A 20,953-nucleotide genomic window follows, 5' to 3' on the forward strand; every position below is an offset into this window, starting at 1 on the left:
ATTATCAAGCATAATGAATTAAATTAATATTTATCATTCTCTCCATTGGTTCTCCCTCTTGGAGAAACTGCCAGTTCTCTCAAAGTTACGCTATTTCATTTAATTTCTTCAGATGATTAATTCCTATCAAATTGGTGCTTTCATTAGGTTCTCATCCTCTTATTGATTTACTTTCTACCACCATGTATGTCTTGCTGTCAAACTCAGCTCCAAACTCTCATCCTCGGTTTTCTGGTGCTAACCCCATGAGATGGATTTTGGATATTCAAGAATATTTTGATTATCACTTGTTCTCTGATGCAGATCGTTTGTTTTTTGTGAGGTTATGTTTTGACCATCCAGCATCTGTATGGCTCCATGATTATTGACGCTCGAATCATGATTGCTCATGGCAAGAATTTTTGGATGTTGTTTATCATAACTTTGATGAGGATGTCATTTACTTTGCCGAAACTAATAAATTTCTCAACAAAATAATGGAGGCAGTTGCATATTTAGCAAAAAAAATAGGCTATGGCTAAAAAGGAGGCCACATCTAATTCTATCGTCGAGACTTTTGCAAAAAACGATGATGAGTCAACAACAAATGTCAAGTCTGATCCCATCATCGAAGAGATGGTAAAAAATTGATGATGAATCGCCTCAAAAGCTGGATGAGCCAATGGTTTTGGTGGAAACCAAATTTCCTCCAAATGCCATAGCCCAAAAATCATTGTTGTCATCATTGGTTATGTCACTGAAGTCGCGGAAGAGATCTCATGTCCAAAGACGGTTTCTCCGTCACTCGTCGGGGTCTCAAACGATACAATTTTATTTGCAGACGAAGATCCAAACAAAGACATCGACAACGAGATGGAAGATTATTTTTCTGACTTCCACCTTGAGGGCAAGGTGGTTTTCAACGGTGGGGGAGTTGATAGGGACTTGGTATTTTATTTTATTCCGGAAGAGGGCTGATAATCTCTCCGTATAATTACTTAGCTTATTTTATGTTTTATTATTTAGTTATTACGTTCTGATTTACTTTCCCTAGTGGTTGCTTTCCTAGTTTATAGAGATCTTTTTTTATCCCACGTATTAAAAATATGTGTGGAGTCTTTTATTATTGTTATTATTATTATTATTATTATTATTATTATTAAGTAGAATGAATTAAATTAATATTTGTCATTCTCTCCATCATGGTTACTGATTTCTCTCTCAATCTCTCTCAATTCAGGCCAATTCATCTCTATTTATGCTCTACCAATCGATAGGGAAGATAACCCTATCACACCCATTTTAGAAATTAATAATAGAAGATCTAACCGTCCAAATTTAATTTGCTTTGGTAAGGATGAAGTTGGATGAGTCTCCGTGACCTTCTATTCAAATTTTAGAACGATTGGAAAACATTTGAACCTTCGATCGTGAAGAAAACCAACACTAGTACTGTTAAAATTAAAGAACAACCACTTCAGCTATTAATGACGGAAGATCTAATTGTTCAAATTTGATTTCCTTCGGTCCGAATAAGTCTGATTAGTCTTTTACCTCTAGTTAATTTTAAAAAAGATTGGACAATGTTTAGACCTCCGATCATCAAGAAAACCGAGACAACTACTACTACTACTGCATTTTCCTTTTCTTTTAATTTTGCCGTTTTCCGGTGGCCGGGTGGCGTTATTCATGACCAGAAGTGGTGGCGGCAGCTGCATTTTTTCCGGCGAGACGGAGAGAGATTTCAGAGAAAGGGAGGGGAGAGAGTTTCTATCTCTAGTTTGCGTGCAAGAGAATGAGAGGAAATATGAGGGGCTATACTCTTTAATTTATGGGTTGGGTTAATTTGGGCTTATTATATTTTCATGACCCCAAGTTCCTATTTAACTATGTTCCCTGGAGCTAACTAAATTAATTTATTTGGATTATTTGGATTAGGATGATTTTAGTTTTAGGTTACATGTAATTAATCTTGGACAATAGCAAATGTGGCAAGCTAATAAATCTATGACCTTAAACAGTTATCTAGAGCTCGGTTTTGAAGATTTACCGTAGCTGTGAAGCGTTATGGGTTTTAACATAGCAACTCTAATCACACGTAATTCTTGAAGAAAAGAGGTGATCATATTACTCGTTTGATAATTTATGTGGATGACGTGATTATTACGAGTGGTGATGCAACTGTGATTCAAAATTGAAGACAGACTTATTTACCGAGTTCAAAATGAAGAGCCTTGGAGCTTTCAAGTACTTCCTCGATATTGAAGTTATCAAATCATCTAAAAGGTTATTTTTATGCCAAAAGAACTAGTACATACTTGATCTTATCACTGAGACGGGAATGTTGGACTACAAATAAGCAAATTCTTTCACGGTAATAATCATGGGTTACAAATGCCTCACCTTTTCATATTAGTACATTCCGTAGTTATTGTTTGGCTCTTGTAAACTCATAGACTATGTGATGTACAAAATCATTCATCATTGTTTCATGTTGGTACAAATAGTTTTATTATTGTTTTATAATGATACAAAAAATTTAATTATTGTTTCATATTTTGTACACTATGTAGATCAATGGTTAACGACATTCAAACATATACTATGACGGAATGTATTAAAATGAAACGTGGATCAAACTTTTTGTATTAGCAAACTTTAAATATTTTGTACCAATATAAAATAAGTGAGAAATATTTTGTATGAATTATATAATTATGCTAAATTCTGACTCAGGGCATCCACAATGGGGCGGACGATGGCACATCCATCATTCGCGCCCTATGCTTCGTCCGCGGACGATAGGGATTCGACCAGGCATCGTCCGCGGTATCGTCTGCCCCACTGCGGGCGAGGCGGACGATACCGCGGACGATGCAACTTGTTTTTCTTCTTTTTTTAATTCTTCAAAATTTATATATATACACCACAATTCCTTTCACTCTTCAACATTTCACTCTTTCATCTCATTCTATATTTCACTTATAATGAATCCCGGTGATTACCCAAGTCCGAATAGTCCGATGTTCAGTGGTGGTGCATGGTGGTCGGGTACAGACTCTGAATACCGGCCCTTTGACTCCAACACCCAGTACGATCCTGATTTCAGTACGGATTCGTACGGGCTGTCAGACATAGAGCCGTCTCCCACCCGCGCCCGCGCCCCACTCCACCCCGCCGCGCCTCTGGATCCGCCGCCTCGGGCTCCGCCACCAAGAAGAAGCGGAACAGGAAAAGGGCCTAGAAGTTGCCGCTTCTGGAGAAGAATGAAGAGTTCGCCCCAGGGAGGACGAACGGCAACCCGGATGAAACCATCGTCTTGACGAGGTGTTGGATTGATATTTCAGAGGACCCGGTGTTTGCCAACAACCAAAAGCAAATAGCGTACAGGGAGCGCATCACTGAGCGCTACAACGAGGCCAAGCCGTCCGCCGCCTACAAGCGCCATAGGGAGCAGCTCCTCAAGCACTGTGATCAGGTGAAGTGCGAGAAGTGTTTGAGGGAGCAGGGCAGCGGCGAGAGTTTGACTGATGTGCGCGATAGAGCGCTTGCATCGTACATTTCATTGTACGACGATTTCAAGCATTACAACTCTTGGCTCCTCTTGAAGGACAAGCATAAGTTCTAAGGAGGGATTCTGCCCCTATCGGCTGCGGCGAAGAGGACGAAGAACACCCCACCGGTGATTATACGACCAACGAAAGTGGCGCACATCCGATGGACCTCAACCAGCCGATGTACGAGGATGAGAGTTCCGGCACACCGATGTCCTCCCGGCGTCCCATTGGCAGCAAGGCTGCCAAGAACAAGGGCAAGACGAAGGCGACATCCTCACAAGCCGCGGCCGCCCCGACCCCCACCCCGATCGCGACCCCGGCCCCGACTTCGGCTACGGGACATGCCTACGCCGCAAGTGGATGATTGATGATCTGCGCCGCAAGCGGGGAATGAACTAGTAATGCAGGATTTAGTGAACTTGTTTTTTTATTTCCAACTCTTGTAACTTTTTTTTAATTAGTAATGTATGATTTGGCTTTAATTGTAGTATTTTTTTTTATAATTTTGCATGATATATTTGAAAATATAAAAAATTAATTAACAAAATAGTAATGAAAACTATAGGACGAACTTTACGGCGTTCCAGTGTAGGGGGAAGGGTAGACAATTTGATGTGTTTATCGAAATAGTACAGGATCTTCCATAAACATTTATACTTTAGTTAAAGTTGGTACACGTAAATTGGAAATATCTATATAAATTTATTGACATGGAAAGACCCGACAAAAGTATGTTCCCGCTGGAGTTTATTGTTGAAATAGAAATAGAAATAGAAATAAAAAAGAAAAGAAAGAGGAAAATGAAAAACAAAAGAAAATTGGAATAATACAATCGAAATAGAAATCTATGAAACTGCATAGTGTCTCCCCCTCGGACTAAAAGTACGATAGCAGTAGGGCTTCTCTCTCTCGCCCTCTTCTCAGTAAGGCGCACGTTTATAACTAACCTGCGCCCTTTTTTTTATCCTACGCCATTTCGTGTATGATCCCCAATTCATCGACTATCCACGGTAATCAATTTGTATTGTTTCATTCTTCTGTTTGAATTATTAGTAACAATTTTATGAACTATAATCAATCGATTACTGTTACCGCTTTCATTCAGTCCCTAGGGTTTTTATTTTCATTCACTTGTTGCTGCAGCGAGATCTATTCAGGGGAGACATTGAGTGAGAGAGAGAGAGAGAGAGTTACTCAGGGTTAGGGTTTTGATGCGTTGGTGTGGTTTGGGAGATCCTTGTGCTCGGAGATGGCCAATCATGGCTCAAAGTTTACATCCGTCAATCTGAACAAGTCCTACGGGCACCATCATTTTAATGGTGGTAGCGGGCCCGGGGCTGCTGGACGGGGGCGGGTTGGGGGTGGAGGGATGTTGGTTCTATCTAGGAACCGAGGAGCTGCCCCCAAGGTTGCTCCTAAATTATCCGTTCCGCCCCCTTTGAATTTGCCATCATTGAGGAAAGAACATGAGAAATTTGATACCTCAGGACCCGGTGGAACGGGCGCTACTGCTGGCACTGGGACTGGATCCAGACCTTCGTCCGGAGTTGGCTGGAACAAACCTGTGGCATCTGCCACTGCATTGCCCGAGAAGATTGATAATGGGGTTAACGGGGTGAGTGATGCAGCTGGGGCAAGTAGAGTTGGTTCTTATATGCCACCGTCTGCTCGTTCTACGGGGGTTGCTGCTTCTGTATCTCGAGAATTCTTACCGTCTGCTGAGAAAGCTATGCTTTTGAAAGGTGAGGATTTCCCATCTCTGCAGGCTGCGAGGCCTGTCTCATCCGGGGCATCACAGAAACACAAGGATGGATTAAACCAGAAGCAGAAGCAAGTCACACATGATGATTTTACTCAGGATAAAGAGGAAAGCTATAATTTGGGTCCAATGGCTGATATGCATCCACCAGGAGTGTCCTTGGGAATAAATCCATTGGTGGAAAATGGTAGTGCAGTCCACAAAAAGGCTGGTGGAAGGATGGCCGATCAAATTAAGAAGCAGGAACAATTTTTGCCTGATCCACTGCCACTGGTTCGCATGAATCCGAGGTCTGATTGGGCCGATGATGAGCGTGACACGGGGCATGGGTTTGTGGAGCAGGGACGAGATATTGGATATTCAAACAGCGGAAATTATTGGGATAGAGATTTTGACTTGCCAAGGCCCAGCATTTTACCTCACAAGCCAGCTACAAATCAGAACGATAGATGGGGCCAACGAGACAATGAAACTGGGAAAATTATTTCTAGTGAAGTCTTTAAAATGGACCCGTATAACAAAGATGTGAGGACACCTAGTCGGGAAGGTAAGGAAGTCAACAGATGGAGAACATCTCTTCCTAAAGATGGGGTTAGCGAAATTGGAAATCATAGAGTCGATATTGGTGCAAGAATGGCCGTTAATAATATGGCAAAGGAGAACAAATACACCGCACCTTATTATGGAGGAGACACTGTTCAAGATGGAAGCAAGGATTCTGCATTTGGGAGGAGGGCCATGGGACTTGTAGGACAGCAGATGCAACGAAATAGTTCAAGTGATTCATATAATAACAGAGGGGCAGATCGTAATTCTCGGGATCACCATGTCTTTAACCAACCTAATAGGCATAAAGCTGATATTTTTCATAATAATGCATTGTCCAGACCCTTTATTGCTTCTAGTGGGAGAAGGCATCCTATAGCTGACCCCATACAGGAAAAGCGGTTTTCAAATAGTGATAGACCCTACTCAGATGATATTTTCTCGAGAGACTACAGTTCTTCAGGATTTGATGAAAGGGATCTCTTCTCAGATGGTCTTGTTGGGGTAGTTAAGAGGAAAAAAGATGCTGCCAAATCTACTCATTTTCATGATCCTATTCGAGAATCTTTTGAGGCAGAACTTGAAAGAGTCCAGAAAATGCAAGAGCTTGAGAGACAGAGGATTGTTGAAGAGCAAGAAAGAGCCTTGGAGCAAACTCGAAGGGAAGAGGGGGAGAGACTGAGAAGAATTAGGGAAGAGGAGGAAAGGCTGCGAAAACTGGATGAAGAATCCCGTGTAGCTGCATGGAGGGCAGAACAGGAGCAACTTGAGGCTATTCAAAAAGCTGAAGAGCTGAGGATTTCCAGGGAAGAAGAGAAGAAAAGAATTCAGTTAGAAGAAGAGAGGAGGAAACAGGCTGCGAGACAGATGCTTCAAGAATTGGAAGATAAGATGGCCAAAAGGCAGGCTGAAACTGTAAAGGTTGATGCTTCTGTACCTAAAACAACCGTTGACGAGAAACTAAATGCAGCTATAAAAGATCTTGTATTCAGGAATGAAGACTTGGAAACCTGGGAAGATGGTGAGAGAATGGTGGAAAATGTTATGAATTCAGGTTCATTTAATTCATCAGCTAATGTCAAACCTGCTGAGATCAGCTATCCTCCCAGAGAAAGTTCTTCAAACTTAATTAACCGAGGAAAACCTATTAATCCATGGAAAAGGGATACTCTGGAATATGATGGCAGCTTCCCTTCATCTAAATCAGATCAAGAAACTGGTCATTATAGTCAATGGGAGGATGCAGTTGCTGGTGGCAGAACAGGTTCACGAAGAGAGTTCCATGGTGGACCTGGCTTCATGCCTTCTAGGTCTTACGGAGTGCAAAACTCTTACTCAGATGATTTTGGATATCAAAAAGAACAAAGATGGAATCTTTCTGGCAGTGCTGACTCTTATGGAAAGCTCAGGGAGATGGATTTCGATTTTCAGGATATTGCAGATCGATATGGAGATGGTGGATGGGGACAGGGACGCACTAGAAGTGGTGCTCGTCCTCCTTACCCAGATGGTGAATTTAACTCCTACGGGAGATCTAGGTACTCTGTCAGACAGCCTCGTGTCCCTCCCCCTCCTTCAGTTTCTTCAGTTCAAAAGACTAATCTTAGAGGAGTCAGTGAACACTCTGGTTCTTCAGCGTTTCTAGATAACAGCATCCATCATACTCACGCTCCACGAACTGAATCTGGCAGGGTGTCAGATTATTATGGCACTAATCAAGGAGGTCCTCGGCCATCTGAGATTTTTGGAAGGCCGTTAGAAAGTAATTCCTCTGAACGTCAGAAATTGAACAGTGGATCGAGGTGTGACTCGCAATCCTCACTCTCTGTTTCCAGCCCCCCTACTTCTCCACCTCAACTATCCCAGGATGAGTTGGATGCATCTGGAGATTCTCTTTTAACATCCGCTGTAGCAGAAGGGGACATCAATTTAGTTACAAGGACTGAATCTGATGCTCACAATGGTGACTCTGGACCTAATGCAATGATGATTGTGCAAGATTCTATTTCAACTATTGAGGATGAAGAATGGACTCCTGAAAATGAAGATGTGATGCAGCAGCAAGAGGAATATGATGAGGATGAAGATGGTTTTAGAGAAGAGGAGGAAGTGCGTGATAGGGATGTTGAGAATCTTGAGCTGAACCAGAAGTTTGAGGTACGGGAACTTGAGCAAAGAGACTCACCTCATGTGATGGACAATGTAGTCTTAGGTTTTGATGAGGGTGTTGAAGTTGAAATACCAAGTGATGATGTTGAGAAAAGTATAGGGCATCAAGAAAAATCATTTGGGATGAATGATGGTTCTGTCAGCATGGTTGAAGAAAGAGTCATCATTGATAGGTTTCCATCTGATGAACAAAATCTTCTGACTGCAGAGGATTGTCACGGGACATGTGCTGATAGCTCGTCTTGGAAGGTACTGGATACATCAGCTTTGCCAGGTTCTATTGGTCAACTTGTTGGCGCAACCTGTGCAGCAGCATCAGCCGATATCTTAGATGGTGCTGATTCCTCAGGTAACACCTGTCTAGCTCCCCAGCCAACTGTACTTTCCTCGACAGTTAATGTTTCAGCTGTGACAAGTCAGCCTATCGTGTCATCTGTATCTTCTACTGGAAGTCAGGGTGATTTACCAATCAAGCTTCAGTTTGGGCTATTTTCTGGTCCTTCTTTGATCCCTTCTCCAGTGCCTGCTATACAGATTGGTTCCATACAGATGCCCCTTCATATCCATCCTTCTGTTGGTCCGTCCGTTACTCATATGCATCCATCACAGCCTCCAATGTTCCAATTTGGTCAGCTGCGATATACTTCTCCTATCTCGCAGGGAATTTTTCCAATACCCTCTCAATCAATGTCTTTTGTTCCGCCTAACATGCTGGGCCATCTTAATCTAAATCAGGATGTTTTAAACTCTGGAAATCACAAGGACGCTCAAGATGCTTCCACGCAGAACATAAGCAAGGACGAGACACCATCTGATTTAGTGAATGATCAGCCAAGATTTGTTTCTGTATCATCTGTGCAATCTAATGGTGGACTTCTCTTGAGTGTAAATACAGTTTCAAATTCAGGCAATCATGATGATAATTCTGCCGTCCATACATCTACTTCTGGGGCCTCTGGGCCCTGTGATGGAAAATTTATGTCAAACTCAAGCCCACATGCTGAAGAGAAAGGGCAGCTTCGTGCTGCTTCAAGGAACTATCCACCACCATCGAAGGCAAGGGGATCTGACAGACAGTCCCATCATGCACATCCAATGTCGCAGTCTGCTAATGTTGACAGGAATTATGGCGTAAGAGGGGCAGGTGCATTGTCTGGTGGCAGGGGGAGAAGATTTGCTTATGCAGTTAAAAGTTCTAACACAAGATCATTGGTCCAGGATCATGATATGCTTGCAGATTCAAATGGGTTTCACAGGAGACCTCGAAGATCCGTCCAACGAACTGAATTCCGGATTCGTGAAAACAATGACAGAAGACCAGCACCTGCAGCGGCTTCTTCTAGTGCTTTCACTAGAAGTGGGGCTAAGAGGGGTAGCATGTCTAATAGAACTATGAAGCACACTGAGCCCTTGGCATCTGGAAGGATGATATCTTTGGAGGTTGATTCTGGAGATAGGGAAGCAAAAGTAGTGGGGAAAGTTTATTCGAGTAGGAGCCAGAATATCTCGAACCCTGGTGAAGCAAATCTGAGGAGAAATGCTTCTGAGGAGGATGTAGATGCTCCATTACAAAGTGGTGTTGTGCGTGTTTTTAAACAACCTGGCATTGAAGCCCCTAGTGATGAGGATGATTTCATTGAAGTCAGATCCAAAAGGCAAATGCTAAATGATCGGCGTGAACAAAGGGAAAAGGAGATAAAAGCAAAATCATGGACCACCAAGGTATTACTGATCTCAGAAGAAGCTCTTAGTAAATGTTTGGCAATTTTGTGTTGGTATCTGTTTCTTCTCTTTAACTTGTATTTTTCTCTGCATCATCTGTGCTAATTACATCTTTTTTTTTTTATCATATCAGCCACCACGTAAACCACGCCACTCCAGACAAAAGGATGTAGTCTTAAGAAGCAATAATAAATACCCAGTACCATTGGGCAGTGAAGGAACAGCTGATCCTCAATTGGCCTTTTCTGTATCTGGAGGATCAACCGCATTTTCTTCTGCAGCTTCCCAGTCTCCAATTGGCACTCCTCCTGTTAATTCTGAAGCACATACCAACAAGTACATTTCCTAAGCAAAAATGTCAGTTGATATTTTGTATTATCAAAATAACTAATATATTCTTCAACTTGCCTTTTTGCAGGCCTTCACAATCCGATTCTGTATCTGTCGTCTCTAACAGTGGAAAAGAATGTGAACCTGGCCTTTTTGACAGCAAAAATATGGTATATGATCATACTGGATCACCCTAGTAATTGGTCTTTATTAAAATAAAATAAAAATTATGACCATGGTATGTGCTAGTGATTATTGGTTCTTATTCTTCTAAGAGGCAGTTGTATTTCCGGTTCATCTGACACCCTATGTTTCTGCGATTGCATCATTTCTGACAGTCTAAGGGAAAAATCAAAACTAGTTTAACTTTAACCAGAGCCTGGTTTTCATAAATGAAAATTACTTAACAATTTGATTAGAACGGACCTTTCTATTTTTCAGCCAACGCTTGGAACTTTTAGTTTGCTCAGCTATATCTTGTGTTAATCCATTAATTTTATGATAGGTTATGTCTCTAAGCCAGACACAAATTGACGAGGCTATGAAACCTGCTCGGTATGATTCACACATTTCTGCTGTTGGAGGTCATTCCAGCCCAGTTAGTGGCCAAGTTTTGCCACCATCATCTATTTTGACAAAGGACAAAACATTTTCTTCTGGTGCAAGTCCAATCAATTCATTGCTTGCTGGAGAGAAAATTCAATTTGGTAAATATTCTGCCACATGGAACTTTACATATGCTGATATATTCCTCTTGAAAAACTTACGATTTTCTTTTCCCCCTTTTCCTGTTGTCAGGTGCTGTCACATCTCCAACAATTATTCCTCCTAGTAGCCGTGTTGTATCACAAGGGATTGGTGCTCCAGGTTCCAATCGACCTGATGTGCAAGTATCCCGCAACTTTCATGTAGCAGAGAAAGAAAATATACTTTTCTTTGAAAAGGAGAAGCACCCGAGTGACTCTTGCAATTCTGAGGCTGAAGCAGAAGCAGAAGCAGAAGCAGCTGCTTCTGCTGTTGCAGCTGCTGCTATCAGCAGTGATGAGATAGTTGGCACTGGCTTAAGCTCAGTCAATGACACAAAGAATTTTGGTTGTGCTTCTGTTGACGGCATTACGACAGGTAGCTCTAATTACAGAAATCAAGAGGGGTGGAGAATATTATGCGTGGCTTTGCATCGTAGTATAATTCCTTCTCCTTCTTTTTGCAGGTGTGCTTGGAGATCAGCAGATGACAAGTCAATCACTGGGTGAGGAGTTGCTAAGTGTTTCTCTTCCGGCAGATCTGTCAATTGAGACCACACCAATCTCTTTATGGCCACCATTGCCAAGTCCACAAAGTTCTACTGGCCAGATGCTTTCTCATTTCCCTGTAGGTCCTTCCCACTTCCCCTTTTATGAGGTGAACCCTCTGTTGGGGGGTCCAATTTTTGCATTCAGTCCACATGATGAATCTTCTGGTACACAATCACAACCCCCAAAGACTACAACATCCAGTTCTGTTCCTCTTGGTAACTGGCAGCAATGCCATTCTGGTGTGGACTCGTTCTATGGTACTCCGGCTGGATATTCTGGTCCTTTCATTGGTCCTCCTGGAGGCATACCTGGGGTTCAGGGGCCTCCACATATGGTTGTCTATAATCATTTTGCTCCTGTTGGACAATATGGGCATGTAGGTTTGAGTTTTATGGGTACCACCTATATCCCATCTGGGAAGCAAGCTGATTGGAAAAATAATGGTTCGTCTACTGCAATGCATATTGGTGAGGGAGAAATTAATAGTGTGAATATGACTGCTGTGCAGCGAAGTTCTCCCATTACGGCTCCCATTCAGCATCTTGCCCCAGGATCTCCACTCTTGCCTATGCCCCCACCATTGCCCTTGTTTGATGCATCACCATTTCCGGTAAGAGCTTCTTGATTAATTATATCCTTTTCTGAAGTTTATTTGCTTGACTAAGTGTGTTACATTCGTGGACAGTTTATTCTTTTCAAAGTTCCTTCACATTTTGTCCTGGTTGGTTTGTTAATTGGTGAATAATTGTATTCGGAATTTGAATGAGATTGTTCTCTTTATTTCTTCAAGCATATGAAGTGCATGTCAAAATATGTCATTATATCTTGAAAAATGTGGTAATTTTATTTTCAGACTCCCCCTGATTTGTCTGTCCGTACTCGATGGGGCCACATTCCTGCTTCTCCACTTCACCCAGTCTCTGTTTCTCGACCATTGCAGCCACAAATGGAAGGTGCATTGCCTCCTCAAGCTAGCCACAGACACTCAATTGACCAATCAGTAACTGCCAATCGGTTCACGGAGTCTTGTACTCCTACATTATCAGGTGACTCTGGCCCAACTTTCTCTACTGCTGCAGATACAAATGGTGTCCCATTTCGTGCTGAATTAAGATTGGTAGATTCAGTGAGATCTAACACGGCTTCATCAGGGCAGACTGCAGTTCAGGGCATGTCCGCAAGTGCAAATGCTGAATCTGAGAAGATCGATACAATTGAGAGTGAGAAACGATACAATAATGCAAGATCTGTGAAGAGTCAATTCTCAAATAAGAGTTTGCCCACCCAACAAGGTAATACCACTGGTCGTTATTATCAAAGAGGCCACAAATCACAAAGGAACAATACAGGAAATGAATTGCCTCACCGTAGGATGGGTTTCTATGGAAGGGGCGGCGTGGATAGAAATTTGCCTGCTGTAAGGATGAAACAGATCTACGTGGCTAAACAGACCACAACTGGAAATCCGTCTACGTGAGCCAGGCGATTGCGAGTTATGGTTGTTAGAAGTGCATTTGCTATGACTGACACCTGATTTTGGGGGATACACGAACCCTGCAGTTTTGGAGCTATATAGTAAACATTTTTCTGATCTCTTGAAGCCTATCTGTTGGGTCGTTGTTTTGCAGAGATCCATTCTAAATCTTGCAGTGAAGTTCCTTTCCTCCATCGTGCTGCTGGTAAAGAAATATGTTGTGTCACTGCCATTCGACACGTTTAAGTCTCTTTTTTAACTTCTTGAATATGTATTGGCTTATTCTCTTTAGTTAGGATGCTGTGGTTTTAGTAAGAAATATTATCATATGTTAGTACATTTTTTAATCTTCAACATGTTACTAGTCGAATCAAAGAGCGCCCAAATTATCTTTGTTTTTAGATTAATGTGATGACATCTTTTGGATTGGAAATAGATAACTAATTCGCCATGTTTGTTTTAGCGGAAAGTAAAGTTGATTGGGAAAATGGCTTTAATTTCTTGTGTTTGGATAAACATTGAGATTTTAGATTTTATTTTTAAATTAAAACACTAAATTAAATAGAATATGGCAACAAAATTGGTAAAATAAGATAATGCTAGAATTAAGAAGTAATAAGTATTATTAGTGGAAATGAGTCCTACCTTATTAGCGAGAAAGTAGTTTTCAGAATCATAAAGTACATATTCTTGTGAGACAGACCTTAAAGGAAAGATTGCATACTCTTGTGGGACGGATGAAGTAGTTTGTAACATAATAGTAATAATAATAATAATAATAATAGTAGTAATAAATAATAATGAAATGATAAAATACTTAATTGTAATTATAATTATAACTATTTATTAATATTTTAATTAGATATAATTCATAAATTCAAAGTTTAATCGACTTTCTTGATTTATTATTAATTTATGATAAAATAATATTATAATTTATACTTATTATATTATTCATAATTCAATAATCATATTAGTAAAATACTAATGATAACAATTATAAATAATAATATTAATAAATTATTACTATTATAATAATTATTATAAATATAATATACCTATACTTATAGTTATTATTATTATAAATATGTACTATGATACATTATTTTAATGTTGAAAAATATGATAATTAATTTTTATAATAACAATAACAATAGTAGTAATAATAATAATATTTGGAAATAATTAAAATTATATTAAATACTATTCCCTCCGTCCCACAAGAATATGCACTTTAGGTTGAGCACGTGTTTTAATACACGATTGGAAAAGTAAAAGAGAGTTAGATATAATAAGTAAATAAATTATTGTTAATGGAGAATAATCCCACCTAATTAGAGATAAAAGTTTCTAAAATTGGAAAGTGTAAATTCTTGTAGGAGAGACTAAAAAGGAAATAGTGCATATTCTTGTGGGACCCTGAAAATTTGTCACTTATTTCTATTTTCATCCGTTCCTAAAAATTTATCACCTTTCACTTTTACCATTTTTGGTAGTAGACCCCACATCCACTAACTCATTTCCACTCACATTTTATTATAAAACTAATATATAAAGGTATGACTCACATTCCACTAACTTTTTCAACACACTTTCTATTACATTTCTTAAAACCCGTGCCGGGTTAAATGGTGACAAATGATAAAGGACAGAGGGAGTATGTAAGAATCCTCAAACTGTAAAAAAGAATACCTAGGAAAAGCTAGAAAATCAGAATCTGGAGAGTTATACTCCCTCCATCCCAAGGTAGTTGAGGAATTTTTTCCGGCACGAGATTTAGGAAATTGATTTATTAAAGGTTAAGTGGAGAGAGTAAAGTAAGAGAGGGAATAAAGTAAGAGAGATGACGAGATAGTAAAGTAAGAGAGTGAATAAAATAAGAGAGATGAAGAGAGAGTAAAGTAATAAAGGGAATAAGTTTTTTACTAAAAAATGAAATGACTCAACTAATTTGAGACAAATAAAAAAGGAATATGACTTAACTACCTTGTGACGGAGGGAGTACTACTTTCCTTGTTTCAGGATTATGATTACTTTATCAGTTGAATTAAAAATAAACAAACACTGGAATTTAAAATTTTAAAAAATCATACTCCCTCCGTCCCATGTTACTTGAGGCGTTTCTTTTCGTCACGAGATTTAAGAGAATTGTGTTTAGTGAGTTAAAGTAAGAGAAAGAATAGAGAATAAAGCAAGAGAAAGAATAGAGTAAGCGAGATTAAATGTTTTCTTTTTAGCTTAATAAAAAAAATGACTCACGTAACTTGAGACATTACAAAATAGAGTACGATTCAAATAATTTGGGACGGAGGAAGTGTTACTTTTTTCAAACAGAATCCTGCAAACAAACACGACTATCATGTTTAATGGCTTTAGAGCATCAGCAATGGCGGACTTCCAGCCGGACGTCGGACTGGCGTGCCGGATGTCCGCGCGGGACGTCCGCCATTAGGCACGAAGACACGGATGCGGACGTCCACCGCGGATGTGAGGTATCCGCGGCCTTCCGACGACGTCCGCCATTGCGTGACACGACGGACGTCCCGATTTTTTTTATAAAAAATCTATATATATGGCTAGTTGAACTTCATTTCATTCGTACCACTTGTTTTAACGAGTTTCTCTCTCTACTTTCATTTCTTTTGAAGATAAATGGAGCACGACTGTGATTCTCCAGCCACGAGCAAGTCACAAAAGCAAACTTTTCCTGTTGGAGGTGGGGGAAATGCAAACGGAACTGCAGGGATGTCGGGGATGATGTCCGGAATGGCGCCGATGATGCCCCAACCCCATATGGCGGGGATGATGCCCGGGTACTACAATATGTACCCCTGGGCCGGTATGGGAGGGATGATGTCCCAAATGGAGGGCATGAGTGCAGGGATGGTGCCCGGGATGATGGTGCCCGGTATGATGCAGGGCATGCCAGCCGCTGCAGCTGGAGGGGGTAGCAGACTGGGGGTCCCCCAATCACCTGGGGACAATGTCTATCGGCCCTACATGGATTTATTGTCTAGCGATTCCCAGAGTACTCATCTGGAGACATAGTTTGCTGGCATTGAGACTTTCTCTTTTGAGGAGTTGGGGATATCTCCGGTCAGGGAGTCTTCCACTGAGATACCACCGGCGGTAGGGAGGTGGAAGAAGAAGGGCAAAGGGAAGGGCAAGGGCACTACCTCGTCCTCGCATGTGGGGGACGAGGGTGGGGCGGGAGCCGGGGGTGGAGGTGGAGGCCGGCGAGGGAAATAGGACCATCTGGAGCATGGCGGAGTGCGTCGCGCTGGCGAAGGCCTGGGTCGGTATAGTCGAGGATCCCTACATCGGGGCTAACCAGCATATTGACAGAATGTGGTGGGGCATTAGCCAAAGCTACCTCAAATTCATACCGCCAGATGGGAAGCCTCACGATGGAGAGCAATGTCGGAAACAGTGGGAGCAGCTGAGGAGGCAGCTCATCCGATTTGCCAGCATCTACCAAAAAAACTCCGCATGGCAACCAACAACATGTCCATGTAGGATGTGAAGGATTTGTCCATGCAGCAGTACCCCGACAAGGAGCAGAAGTTCAACATCTTTAATTATTGGAAGGTCTATCTTGTGGTGCAGAATTCATCCAAGTTTTGTGCGAGTGTTGAAGCTGGCTGGCCGAAGCGGATGAAGATCACCGCCTCCGGCGAGTACAATAGCAGTGCCGGTTCCCATGACCTCCGGGACGCCGAGGCAGAGTTCCCGACCCTCGATCGTCTTCCCGCCGCCGTCGCCCAGTTGGGCAAAAGACCGCGATGCGGATGGCTAGGGGAAGCGCCAGCGGGTCCCACGAGGTCCAATCGGCAGCTCCTTCCCAGCTTGATCCCGAGCTCCCCACACTCGCCCACATGCAGCAGCATCAGATCATGCTTGACACCATGGACAAGTGGCATGCAGCTACTGACCGCTTATACAAGTTGATGGTGAAGGATGTCATCGACAGTATTCGTCGCGATTTGGGGATGCCACCCCTGCCCGGGATGACGAGGAGTGAGACGGGGGCCGTGTTTGTCGAAGTTTTGGGTTGTAATTTTTTTAACTATGTATTTAAAAAAAAATAATTATGTATGTTTTTACTATTTAAATAAAAAATAGTAAAAAATAATAAAAAATAATCATTGCATTTTCCCCGTATTAGTGTCAAAATTTTAATTCTGTAAATTGCATATTTGTGAATTTGTGAATTTTTATTATTTTGGATGTCCACTGGGATGTCATTGGGGATGTCCGCCATTGTGCAGTGGGATATCCTTATAATGTGACAGTGAAGTACGAGGTCCTTATGACGTGGTAGGTGGTGCTTTTGGGAAGTCTGCCGGGAGATCCGCATCATTGTGGATGCTCTTAGGTGAATTCTAAAGTACGACGCCTTATGATACCAGTAAACTTGGTACCTATTAGAAAACTAATTTCAAAATAAATAAGGATTATATTAAGTAATTTGATAAAGATGTTAACTTGATATGTAGCATGTTTTAAATAAACTATTCATTGTCGAAGAAAATAAATAAAACTAGTGTTCAAGTTTTATCGCTAGGACGAAACCATCTAGCATAACACTAGAAAATAGACTACTAACCATATAACATCAAGATTTGACAAGATATATCATCAATGATTTTTCTCTCACTCAAAAATGAGTTGCCAATGCATAGACAAATTTCCCAGCAAAGAGGCCAATGTTAGTTGAGCTTGCGAAACAACATTTTTGAAATTTCTTTAGGCTGCTTGGGAACATGGAATTGGAGTCGTGGAATTGGAATTGGAGCATTCAATTCCAAATTGGTACTCCTTCCATTCCCTCGTAGTTGAGTCATTTTTCCATTTCAGGAAGTTCCCTCATAGTTGAGTCATTTCCATATATAGTACTCCCTTCGTCCCGCTTTAAGAGTCCCGGTTGGGATAAACTAATAAAAAATGTCTACAAAGTAAGTAAAAAAGTGTTAAAAGTAGGTCCCAACATCCACTACAACATTTATTTATTACACACTCAAACACTTTCTTAAAACATGTGCCCGACTCAACCGGGACTCCTAAAGCGGGACGGAGGGAGTAACTTTTTTCTTTTTCTTGCTTTACTCTCTCTTATTCTATTATCTCTACTTTATTTACTTTTTACTTTATTCTCTCTATCTTTTTGTCTTTCTTACTTTTTTTTATCTATTTATTTAAGTGTAAAGGCCAAAACTAGTCCTGAACATATGCCCATGTTATGATTTTGGTCATATACTTTAACTTTTGAATTTTTGCATCCTGAACATTTCAACTCAGATCACAATTGGTCCTACACTAACAATTCCGTTAATTTTTAAACGGTTTTAACCGATTTTGACCGATTTTTAAACGGTTTTAACCCGAATGGGACTGTTAAAACCGTCAAAATCGGTAAGAATCGGGTTAAAGTTGACGGAATTGTTAATGTAGGACCAATTGTGATCCGAGTTGAAATGTTCAGGATGCAAAAATTCAAAAGATAAATTATATGACAAAAATCGTAAAATGAGCATATGTTCAGGACCAGTTTTGACTTTTACTCTTTATTTAACACACTCAACATTTATTTCTTAAACTCCGTGCCGAAAAGTTTCGTCTCAACTATGAGGGAACAAAGGGAGTACCACAAAAGTATTTGGATTTGGAATTGAATTGCAATTTCAAATCTTTCAATTCCACAATTTGAAGATCTTGGTGGCGGCAAAAAAAAAAAAAAAAAAGATCTTGGTGGCGGCGGGTGTGCTCCTACCCCTTCACTGGCGCGGTTGCACTCCGACTGTCGACTTCATGCCTTCTGTTCCTCCTCGCCGGCGAGTTCTGAGGTCCCTGAGTGTGCTTTGGCATCCACCCGACGATCCTTGGGTGAAGCTGAACACCGATGGGGCCTTTTTCACCTCGACAGGACAAGCTGGCGGTGGGGGAGTGGTTCGTGGTTCAAACGGTTCTCTCCTGGGGGCCTTTTTCACGCCACTCGTAGCTGGGTCGGCCATCGAGGCGGAGCTCTTAGCTCTTCTTCACGGGGTTGACATTGGCTATGGAGTTCTCTTCGCAGGTTTGGGTCGAGATGGATGCAGCAGCAGTGGTCGCGGTGTTCGCTTCAAGACTCGGAGGAGCAGCGGATGTGAGACATCACATGGCTCGCATTCGCACTTTGCTCTCACAGTTGCAGGTCATGTTCTCTCACATCTTTAGAGAGGGCAACCGACCAGCCGATTATCTGGCAGGTAGGGGGGTACAGATCCCTGCCATCACTTTCTTTGATGCGGATTCAGCGCCTCGGTATTTGAATTCGCTTGTGAGGATGGACCAGTTGGGCTATCCGAACTTCAGATTCAGATATCAAGATGGATGACTACTACACTTGGCTCGTGGTTTCGATTTATGGTTTTTATTTTTTTCCTTTGGAGTTGGCCATCCCTTGGTCATCATCCTTGTATTTATTTGCTTATTATGTTAGTTTTCTCGTTTGTTAGATGGTTAGTACCCGGTCTGTGGGGATACCATTGTAGCTTTGTTAGCTCTTGTGATTTGTATCTCCTGTGCGAACCGAGTCACTTTTGGACTTGGTTGATGTATGTTTCTTTCGTGATTTTTGATATAGACAGGTTGGGGGTCTGCCTTAACCCTCCACCGTGATGGTGTTTGAGGGAAAAAAAAATTCCATATCAATAGTAGAAAATTAGAAATCCAAATAGTTACCTATTTTCACTACTTCACACACTACACCCATTTCACACGCACTATACACACTTCACACATTTCACATACACCACACACTTCACACACTACACACACTTCACACACACTACACGCATTTCACACACTACACACACTACACAAATTTCACACGTTTCACACACTACACGCATTTCACACGTTACACAAATTTCATGCATTTCACACGCTACACGCATTTTACGCACTATACTCATTTCACACACTACATGAATTTCACACACTAAACATTTCACACATTTCAATTTTCGGACTTTTTTTATAAAGTTTTTAGATTTTTTCGATCTGAACTGAACCGCATCGAAAAATTTAAATTTTTAAAAAGCTGGACCAAACTGAAAAACTGAACCAAATTTGAAATATTAGTTTGTGAATAGTGTGTGTGCAATGTGTGTATTTTGTGTAAAATTTGTGTAGTGTGTGTATTTTATGTATAGTGTATGTAGTGTTTATTTTGTGTATACCGTGTTTAATGTGTGCAATGTGTGTAGTGTATTTTTTTATAGTGTGTGCACAATGTGTATTTTGTATAGTGTGTGTATATTGTGTGCAGTATGAGTAATTTGTTTATATTGTGTGTAGTGTGTGTATTTTATGTATAGTTTGTGTATAGTGTGTGAATTTTGTGTATAGTGTATGTAGTGTGTGTATTTTGTGTATAGTGTGTGTATTGTGTGGATTGTGTGTATGGTATGTGCATTGCGTGTATAGTGTGTTTGTAACGTGTGTAGTGTGTGTATTTTGAGTATAGCGTGGGTAGAGTGTGCAATGTGTGAAGTGAGTATTTTGTGTGTTTGTGTGTATAGTATGTGTATTTTGTGTGTTTGTGTGTATAGTATGTGTATTTTGTGTAAAGTGTGTGTGAGTGTGTATTTTGTGTATAGTTTGTAGGTGCAAAAATTCTTCAAATTCAATTCATTTATTTTACCAAACATAGGATTTAGAATTGAATTTCCTTCCAATTCAATTCCATAGAATTTGAATTCCAATTTAATTCTAATTCTTTGAATTCCAATTTAATTCTAATTCTTTGCACCAAATGAAGCCTTAATATTTTGGCTCTAAACCCTACCTTCGCCTTTTTAACTTTTCTTGACTATTTTGGCTCAAAGCCCCATATTGTGTGGATTGGTTCCTCGGACCATATCCATAATATACACTAAATCTAAGCACAATATATCATATCAAATACAAGTATTTTTACTTCAAATAATATTTTTACTTTACTTTTTTCAACATAAGTAAAGAATATTCTATATCCACTTACTAATTATATTCACAAAATCTCAAAAATGATTTTGATATATTTAGTGTAAATTCATAAATAGATATTTATATGTTAAAAGCTAAAATAAGATAGTTTTAA

At 40.6% G+C, this 20,953-nt stretch overlaps 1 protein-coding gene across 5 annotated transcripts; it reads left to right on the forward strand.

Moving 5' to 3' along the window:
- Window positions 1–4,387: 4,387 nt before the first annotated feature.
- Window positions 4,388–13,282, forward strand: LOC121805352. 5 transcript variants are annotated; one of them, XM_042205163.1, is made up of 9 exons: window positions 4,388–4,546; window positions 4,680–9,732; window positions 9,866–10,068; window positions 10,151–10,232; window positions 10,568–10,769; window positions 10,861–11,184; window positions 11,273–11,967; window positions 12,211–12,403; window positions 12,509–13,282. In XM_042205163.1, exons 2-9 carry the CDS (start codon window positions 4,786–4,788, stop codon window positions 12,832–12,834), a joined length of 6,972 nt encoding a protein of 2,323 aa, XP_042061097.1. In that variant the 5' UTR covers window positions 4,388–4,546; window positions 4,680–4,785; the 3' UTR covers window positions 12,835–13,282. The 5 variants fall into 5 exon arrangements, with proteins under 5 accessions (XP_042061097.1, XP_042061098.1, XP_042061099.1 ...); XM_042205164.1 differs by having other exon boundaries at window positions 12,514–12,690; XM_042205165.1 differs by having other exon boundaries at window positions 12,298–12,403; window positions 12,514–12,690.
- Window positions 13,283–20,953: the final 7,671 nt, after the last annotated feature.

The sequence above is a fragment of the Salvia splendens genome, chromosome 5 (assembly GCF_004379255.2).
Source record: "Salvia splendens isolate huo1 chromosome 5, SspV2, whole genome shotgun sequence".
NCBI lineage: Eukaryota > Viridiplantae > Streptophyta > Magnoliopsida > Lamiales > Lamiaceae > Salvia > Salvia splendens.

Excerpts from the sequence above, each read along its gene's own strand:
- LOC121805352 (XM_042205161.1), top strand. The coding sequence starts at position 4,786 with ATGGCCAATCATGGCTCAAAGTTTACATCCGTCAATCTGAACAAGTCC. Across the intron at positions 10,069-10,150 it reads TCTGAAGCACATACCAACAA|GCCTTCACAATCCGATTCTG; the intron begins GTACATTTCCTA and ends GCCTTTTTGCAG. Across the intron at positions 10,233-10,567 it reads TTTTTGACAGCAAAAATATG|GTTATGTCTCTAAGCCAGAC; the intron begins GTATATGATCAT and ends ATTTTATGATAG.